Source organism: Amphimedon queenslandica, unplaced genomic scaffold (assembly GCF_000090795.2).
Source record: "Amphimedon queenslandica unplaced genomic scaffold, v1.1 AMPQUscaffold_12499, whole genome shotgun sequence".
Taxonomy (NCBI): domain Eukaryota; kingdom Metazoa; phylum Porifera; class Demospongiae; order Haplosclerida; family Niphatidae; genus Amphimedon; species Amphimedon queenslandica.
The window spans coordinates 1-9,486 of NW_003547264.1; the positions used below are offsets into that span (position 1 = coordinate 1).

The 9,486-nt window shown below is 36.4% G+C and overlaps 1 protein-coding gene and 2 long non-coding RNA genes across 3 annotated transcripts; 2 read left to right on the forward strand and 1 right to left on the reverse strand.

The window, feature by feature from the left end:
- Positions 1-62: 62 nt before the first annotated feature.
- LOC109587636 (uncharacterized) lies at positions 63-329 on the reverse strand. Its single transcript, XR_002187720.1, has 2 exons — positions 243-329; positions 63-191 (listed from the first exon to the last, which is right to left on the reverse strand). It is a non-coding gene; the product is annotated as an uncharacterized LOC109587636 (long non-coding RNA).
- A 213-nt stretch (positions 330-542) lies between these two features.
- LOC109587635 (uncharacterized) lies at positions 543-4,269 on the forward strand. The gene is made up of 2 exons (XM_020003862.1): positions 543-735; positions 1,888-4,269. The coding sequence occupies exons 1-2, from the start codon at positions 566-568 to the stop codon at positions 4,244-4,246; spliced, it is 2,529 nt and encodes an 842-aa protein (XP_019859421.1). The 5' UTR covers positions 543-565; the 3' UTR covers positions 4,247-4,269.
- A 2,657-nt stretch (positions 4,270-6,926) lies between these two features.
- Positions 6,927-7,454, forward strand: LOC109587634 (uncharacterized). Its single transcript, XR_002187719.1, has 4 exons — positions 6,927-6,937; positions 7,037-7,076; positions 7,152-7,327; positions 7,373-7,454. It is a non-coding gene; the product is annotated as an uncharacterized LOC109587634 (long non-coding RNA).
- The last annotated feature ends 2,032 nt before the right edge of the window (positions 7,455-9,486 follow it).

Below are 9,486 nucleotides of genomic sequence, written 5' to 3' on the forward strand. Positions count from 1 at the left end.
TAGTGTCAGTGCATGCATTGAATGCAGTCAATGCACGTAGATCTACTAATGACTATGTTATATTGACTAAAAATGATCTTAAACAATAGATCTACATGTACATAAAGTTAGTATTTATGCCGATAAAGTGGCCTTCTTTTTTTCTTATTGTATGTGTTATTTTGCTCTATAGCAACTCCAGTTTCCACTTCCTATATAAAATATTCATGATAGTTGTGGCAAAAAATGTATACCACACTTACTAATTGAGCCTTCAAGGCCTTAATCATCAACATTTTTGATTTTCTCTGTCGAGAAAGTTGTGAAATCTTGGCATTTATTTCTTCAGTTTCCTTCTCTAAATCGTTTATTTGTTTCAAAACCTAAGGAAATTTGTAACATGATGAAGAATTTAGGTCTTGGAGATTAGTCCTGCTTACTGTTTTTTCACTGGCCATCTCGTGGCTAACTGGCTATAGCTCGATTGTCTGCGCGTGCTCAGTCAATCTATACGATCATCCACGTGCGCTTACGTGCACGTGGCCACGTGCACTCATAGTGCCCCACGTGTGGAGGTGGATCGATCATGGCGGCTAATTCCCGAGGCGATTCTTCATCTCAACCTAGAATAAATTGTTCTCATTGTCAGAAGTCCTATGCTGATACAAAAGGCGTGTCTAGGCACATAAAGCAGTGCCACCCGGAGAGGAGTGATGAGACCGGGTCTCTACTGTGTCCTTTTTGTTTGTCTACAAAGTGAGATTCAGTTTATGATATATACCTATAATATACCTATGTATGCATACAAAGGGAAAAATCCTACCTAGCCATGTTTGATATTTATCGTTGAGAAATATAATTTTTCAAAATGATGCACAGTAGTGATTAATATTTAAGGATGGGCTACAAAATGAGTTAATCACTGATTAAGATTCATAGAATTTTAAGTATCATTTATTGTGATACTGTATGCGCCATATATTTTCTATGGCAGAGGTGAATCTAGGCTTCAATCCATGGGGGGCAATAAATTATTCATGAAAGGTGTGTCAATAATTTTTAGTGTTACACCTACTAAGTAACTATTTTTAGAGCAAAGCCATATGCCTTTTCTTATCAGCAGCAGCAAATTTATCAATCATGGTCAATGGAGAACAGCAATAGTTAGTCTAATTTGAACAAGCTCACAAACTGTCTTAGACTACAAACTTAGATTCCAAAATGTATTTACGGTATTGCAATAAAATGTAATAGAGGCCAAGATGGCTGCATGACAATGACCACACATCCCATGACTTACGCCACTAGCCTATAGACCCCCTAGGCGCTAAGATTATTTTCAATGAATATGATTACAATAATGATATTCATTCATAATAAATAAAATTTTCCTATACGGTATCCACCCACGATGTAAATTACTGACGGCAAGAAGCCTATGAAGAAGGCCTCGAGATCAAAAGAAAATCAAAGGCGGTGACACCGCCTAGCCATTTTTCTGAGCGCTACAAGGTACTACAGGCTTACAAGCAGCATTTATGGAAGGTATGGAGGCCAGACTACATCATATAGACCAGGTAACTCTTGCTGCAGCATAGTTTTCTTGCTATGCTTCATTTCAGCACCTTGGGCTTTGATCTGCCTTTGATGTGGAGAGCTTCTTGCAGTCAGTAATTTTAATTGTGGGTGGCTACCGTAAATAATTCATTCAAAATAGTCTTAGTGCCTAGGGGGTCTATACTGAGTTGGGCATAATTATGGAATATTAATCAATTCCCATGGATCTGTAGCATGTATCTCTTGGTCATGATGTATCTATGCTCAGCCTTATGCACTTGTTTATAAACCTGTCTGAGCTGAGATCATTAACTGTATCTCTTTCATTATTTGGATTCTCCATTTGTGTAGGTTCTGTCGCATCAGTTCTCTCGAAGCTCATCTCAAAGAAATTCATCATCTTTCCATTGACAACTCAGAGCATTCATTTGCAAGTTATGATGATTTTTCCCTATGGAAATCCAGAGAAGAGGAAAGCACTTCCTCCAATTTTGTTATGCACGGAGGAAGTGTTGTGAAAGATTGTGTTAAACATGTTTATTTTTATTGTAATAGGTCTGGAGAATCCAGAAAGGGCAGGAAGTCTGGTGCTAGAAGTAGCAAGATGAAAGAAACATCAAAGATTGGCGCTACTTGTGTAGCTCATATGAAAGTTGAACAGAACATGGTCAGTGGAAATTGCAAGGTATATTACAATAGCACACATTGTGGTCACAAGAAAGATTTGGCGCACATTAGACTCCCAGATAGTTCAAGGGTTAAGATTGCTAGCCAGCTACGAGCTGGCGTTTCTATAAATAATATTCTAGACAGCATTCGTGACGTTTCTTTGGACCAGGGTTATAAGCGGGAGCATCTAATAGTGAGACAAGATATAAAAAATATAGAACGCATACTTAACCTAAGTAACATTCAAAAACACACGAATGATCAGACTAGTGTAGCTATTTGGGTACAAGAAGCCCTCACTCAACCATACAACCCAGTTTTAGTGTTTAAGCTACAGGGTCGAAAAGATTCTGTAGTTGGCGATACTGACAATTTAGAAGAGAAAAATTTTATTTTGGCTATACAAACTGAATTTCAATGCGATGCCATGAAAAAGTTTGCTTGTAATGGTAGAGTTGTATGTGTTGATGCAACTCATGGCACAAATGTGTATGATTTTTTTTTGATCACAGTAATGGTGTTGGATGACTATGGTGAAGGTGTACCAGTAGCATGGTGCATTTCAGATAGAGAAGACAGCTCTGTATTGTCCCAGTTCTTTAAACACATGCATGAACGTGTAGGTAACATTGGCCCAGATTATTTTATGAGCGATGATGCTGAGCAATACCACACAGCCTGGTGTGGTGTTTTTGGACCAGTGAAAAAAAAACTATTGTGCATCTGGCATGTAGACCGCGCATGGAAGAAAGCAATACATGCTCATGTGCCGGGTGATGAGCAAAAGGCAGAGGTCTATCACATGCTAAGAGTGCTGCTCAATGAGACTAGCATTACTGACTTTCAGGTGCTTTTATCACAAGCAATGTCGTATTTTGAAGAAAAGCATCCACGCTTTTATGAATACATGAGAACTACCTATGCAACTAGAAGCGACCAGTGGGCAACATGCCATAGAATTAATGCATCCATAGGCACTAACATGGCCGTTGAAGCTTTTCATAGAGTTTTAAAGATTGAGTATTTGCAGCATAAGCAAAACAGACGCCTCGATCATCTCCTCCATGTTTTATTCAAAATAAATAGAGACTTGATCTATAACTACATAAGGAAGGAGGAAATTGGTAAGAGATCACACAAACTTTGTGAAATACGTAAAAGACATTGTTCTGCTGTTACTATTAATGAAAGAGGTATTGACATTCAGTCAAATGATGGTAACAGCTGGAAAGTTAAGTCTCAGTCTACTCCTGACCAATGGTACATTGTTGAAAAGATTGCAAGTGCATGTAATTTGTCATGTAAGCTGCGTTGTGATGAATGTAACATTTGTACTCACATGTTTAGTTGTAATTGCATGGATGCTGTGATGCATTTCACTATTTCTAAGCACATCCACCTTGTTTGTATGCATCATCAAGTCACATGTAATCCAAATATTGAGTTATCATTAATTGATAGCACTGCTGTAGATGATTCCCAGCCTGTCACTGTTGCTACATGCATCAGCTCAGCAGGACCGGGATCATCAGTGCCTTCTTCCTTGGGAACTCTTAGTAAAGAGTCATTATTAAAGAAACATGAGGAAGTGAGAGATATGATAGTCAAAAGCTCGGGCCAAAATTTAGCTGAGCTTAATAGCCATTTGTCGTCAATGATGGCATTGCTGCAAACACAAGTAGATGTAATGGCTCAGCCATTACCTGTCAGGAAACGTCCAGCACCAAATGCTAATATTGTGACACAAGCGAAATTTTATTCAACAAAAAAAAGACGTACAGAAGCAATGAAAGCAATAAAAAAACCAAGTAGCGAAGAACAGACGACAATCAAGTCACATTTAAGCCAAGTTGACGTCACTGTTTGTTCAATCTGTTTCAATTCCGATGATGATCATCGCCAAGAATCAGATGTACAGTGGATAGAGTGCGTTAAATGTTCTACTTGGGTTCACCAGTCTTGTGCTAAGCGCACATTTTCATCCTCTTCCCTTGATCTGGAAAACTTTGAATGCTTCAGTTGCATTAGAAATAGCAATTGATGCTATAGTTGATCCTGAAAAAATAAACATTCAATAAATAGGATCAATTATGCATTGATACTGAATCACAATAGTATCATTGCAAATGTAGTGTCAGAATAAAATGACTACATACTTGACGATTTCTGAATTAATAGAATCGCCAATCAGGAATTAAAGTGGTTAAATTGTTATCAGTGTGACACACTTATTTTTCCAGTCTTTTTTTATATGCAGTGTAGTATGTATTCAAGAAATTTTACAAGCAAGATATCAATCAGGAAAGCACCACTGTGAGTTTTTTTTTCCCTAGCTCTTTTGCTTCCTTTGCTAAAGTTTATATAACAAATTTTTTTGATTTATTTTACTGTATGAATACCTCATTTATTTATTTACTTTTCTAGCCCTTTGCTTTGAAGAGGTACAGCTGTGTCATGGATTTAAAGTGCACTGGTGTAATGGAGCACAAGTAATTATTAATAACTAGCATTAATCAGTGTTTCTCTGATAATTGCATGAGCTATGCTTCATAAGCACTACAATACTACATACATGGCTTTTTTAGTATAGGCAGGTTTCCAATATTGTGCCAGTCCTAACGTTATGTTTACGATAAAGTTTCAACTCCAGTGCAAACAATGTGTCAAAAGGTCAAATTACCCATGCTTTGGATTGATTAACTGGCCACATTGTAAGCCCACCTTAACTTTAAAAGTTTGTAAGAAATTCAATTTTTTATAAAAAATAAGTCAAAGTCAAAGAATTTTTCTCTTAGGGATATTTGACAAAATAATGTGGAGTATACCAAATTTTGAAGCAACTTCAAATAACCTGTGAATTATATGAAAGGAGGCGTTACTCACATAAAGAGAATTGTCAGGAAGTGACTGATGTTGATCCATCCAATGTAATCGTAAGACCTTTTCTACATGTACAGTGTATACGTATTTTACTTTCTTTGCAATTGTGCACTTATTTCCCTTTCTTTTTTGTCCCTTACCAGCTAGCTTTATGTCCATCGTAGTCAATTTCATTGTCTATTATTACATCAACGACCCTATTACTCACATTATGGATTGTGACGACTTTTTCATCTATGAGTTATGCAAGCCTTCTGGAGACAAGGAATGGATGCCCATCCCTGTGTACATGTTAGTGATTAATTTTATGATATCTGTTTTTCATTTTCTAAATTTTTGTCTTATTCTCCATTATAAATACATGTATTTTGGTTTTTCCATAGGCATCATTCTATTACTACATACATATATTTTGGCTAGAAAATTGTAATGGTTACGTTTGTGGACTGTCTGTCTATTGCCACTGTTCCAATCGCAATAGTATCACTTGAAAAGTAGTATCGAAATGAATTGACTACATATATGTACATGTGTATTTTATGGTTTCTGAAGTTATAGAATCAACAATCATGAGTTTAAGTGGTTGAAATCTTTTATTATCAGTGTGACACACTTACCTTTTTTGTTCTTCATTTTATAGTATGCATTCAAGAAAATATCAATCAGGAAACCACCACTGTGACTTCTTTTGGCCTGGCTCTTGTGTTTACTTTGCTAAGGTTCATTTTACAGTGCAAATTTGTTTTTCTCTAAAAATATCACAATTATTTCTTTATTTTTAGCCCTTTGCTTTGAGGAGCTACAGCTAAAAGCAAGTACATCATACTGTATACTAGAGAGAGAAAGGTGCTGTTACTGTTAATAATACAATTACAAAAGTGTGCTTGTAGAATGGTGAATGCCTTTATGACTGGACAAGAGGATTGGAGGACATTAGCAGTTCAATTACTGGATAATGAGGTATATCAGCAAGTCACCGCTGACACAATGATGACTAGGCCTCTTATGTTCCTCATTAATTACTTTAGGATGTTGGTGTAAATCAAGTGGTGGAAGTTCTTCTACGATAAAGGTCACCGATAAAGGGTCACCTCGGCAAACAGAGCTTTGTACATGCTGCTGTAACAACAAAATGATTAGATTGTGGATGTGAGTGCTTCTGCTCAGTTGTGTGTATTACTTACAGCAATACCTGTACAGGAATTGCACTGAAGTACATGTACAATGAAGTACATGTATGTGTGTGAATGATTAATGGTTTCCCATTTAGTGTTTGTACCGTTTTAATGGACTTTGTTGTCATTGTATTGTGATCATTGTTCTTTATCTGCTTTGGGCTGTGCATGTGTTTTGCATTCATTGGTGGGTGGTTCAGCTGCATTTTCATTGGTGGTAGTTGATCCTGTTGATTGATTGTTCTGTGTAGTGTTTGTATCTGTGTTCAGTGTGTTGGGCAAAGTTATCATTTCATTTTTTGTGAATGAATAATCTTGCCCTTTCCGTGTATAACAACTAATTACATTACTTGACTTTCTTCCAATGTGTTTATTGCTTGAAATTGTACCTTACTTATGCCTGTTTGTACACAGTGAAGCTTCAGGGGCTGCTTAATTGTTAATAGCACATGCATGTGTAATAAAAGGTTATGTTGATATGCCTCAAGGTGAGGAAGACTTTTTGAATTTGAGCCATTTAAAGAAATTGCTAACTTAAATCTGACTTTAATTTCTGATTGAATTATTACTAGTTATTAATATTAAATGATCAAAGCGCTAAATTAAATACCAATGAAATGTCAGTATCATGAAAGGTGACCTGACTGACCTTTGGCGATCCATCTCATCATATTGTTGTAAGTGAAGCTGTAACAACACAATGTGCACTTGATTAGATTGGGAAAATCATTGTACATGTATTATATACTTCTTTGGTTATGTATTTATTTGTTTAGGTGTCATCATGTGTTTGTCTGTGTGCCTGTGTTAGCAAAGGTGCATGTAAAATAATGAAGATAGTAATTTCAAATGTGTTTATTGCTTAAATTGTACTTTTTTGACTATATGTAGCTCTTCGTATTGATTTGGGGGTCATGCATTCATTAGTAATCCTAAAGAACTCATTAGTCGTCCCTTTTTCCTCTGCAAGATAGTGAAGATGATAAACATGAACAAGGAAGAGATGATGCATTTACATGTACTTCTCCTTTATGACTAGTGATATTCACCTGATACAAAATCAACTGGTCAGTCTGTTTGTATGTACTATTATGTACTGTTATTGGTGTTAGAATGCCAAGTCCCACAGTAAAGCTAGTGTCTGATCCTGAAGCATCAGTTTATGACACTGTTGGTGAACAGATCAACAGATATGGTAAGTATCGCCAAAGGCTATTGCCTTGTCTCAGGCCAAATTTTGTGAAAATGGCTCCGAGAGCAATCTCCGAGGCCAACTCCCCCCCTCCCATCCATATCATATTGTTGTAAATGTATATAGCTGTAGCTACACAAGGTGCACTTGATTAGATTGGGAAACTGTACGTTTTTTATATATGTACTGTTGCGCTGTGTCTGTCTTTATATATAAACACACATTATATTTAAATTATATTTAAATATATTTATATTTAAATAAAATTAATATTTGCCATCATTATAGAAATCCTTTTACATTGAGTGGGCAGAACGGCAGTAAAAATGTCAGCCAAATGTCAGTATCTTGAAAATCCCTATACTATAAGTACACAGTACAATTTTTAAAGAAGTTAATAAATTGGAGTTCTTTCACTAGGCCAGAGTAAGTACAAATCAGAAGAGGTATAATTAATGTTAGGCCAGTTTCTAAAATTTTCAATAAAATATGTTCAAGGTTAGTGTACTATGAACAAAATACCACTGACACAAATGTTTAAGTCTCTTGTGTTCCTCTAGCACATGTGGAAACTTCTCCGATAAAGGTGACCTTTGGCCTGTGACCTACCCTCCCATATTGTTGTAAGTGTAGCTGTAACAACACTAGGTGCACATGATTAGATTGGGAAGTGGGCCGCTAGTAATCCTAGTAATCATCCTAGTAATCGTACACATGTATTATATACTTATGCTGTTTCTGCTGTTTATACTTATTTGGTTATGTATTATTTTTTTGGTATCATCATGTGTTTGTGTGTGTGCCTGTGTTGGTAAAGCTACACATGTAAAGGTTGTCTGTTTATTACTTCAATTGTACTTTGACTATGTAGCTCTTCGTATTGATTTTGGGGTCATTCATTAATAACCCTGAAGAAGTCATATTGGACTCATCAGTTTGACACTGTCGGTGAACAGATCAACAGATATGGTAAGTATGGTCAAAGGTGATAGCCTAATTAATATTGAATTATGTATGTATCTATCTATGTATTTCTTTCTTTTATACATAGGTATACGATCAAATTAAAGCAGAAGACCTCCACTCATACAAAAGAGAGTTTCGTGAGAAGCCAGAATCAGCCGAAAGAAGAGAAAGGAAACGTAAATTAAATAGAGTAACTAGAGAACCATAGTACAACTGAGACCAGGATATCAACTAATAGACGAGAAGGAAGGCATTGTTCAATAATATAATAATACTGAAACTGACACTAATGCTACTTATAAATAGCTGAATATTAATTAGTCCTACATTGTCATGTATTTCATCACTGTTACACTTTCCTTTGTTGTTGATATTTTGATGCCTTTTAAATAATTATTATTCATTGTTTTTGGGAGGAGCCTTTTGCATGCAATCTTAATCGCATCATAGATAATGCCGCATGCATGCATGTGGATGCAATCATTGCATTGCAATTTTCTAAAATGTTAAAGGTGCCCAAGGTGCCCTGCAGTGCCCGTAGATGCTACGTGTTCTCACAGCTTAGTGCATGCGCTATAAATATAAAGCAAACAAGTGCAAAGCTTCAGTCACTATCTAAGCACCTAGTCGGAGCCTACGCTGCAGACTGAGACTCATGGACATTACTCCAAACAGGAGATCGTTGTGCTCTCCAGCGAGCAACTCATCACCTCAGGCAAGTTCAAACTGCGAAGCTAAGGCAAGGTTTCTAGTAGGCCTAGTGGCATCTATTGCGTAAAATGCGAGGCAATTTTCTATCGCCTAGTGGCGCAAAATGTGGGTGGCTTTGTTGCATGCTATTGCAGTCCGGCTGAGCCCAACATCATTGCCCAACTTGCCTGCAGCTTTTGATTAAAGGAATAGAAACATTATTTATATATGTACTGTTACGCTGTGGCTGTCTTTATGTATAAACACACACAGGTTATGATTATTATATTTAAATAAAATTAATTATTTGGCATCATTATAGAAATCCTTTTACATTGAGTGGGAAGAACCTGCTATTGGTATGATGTCCCGGAATAG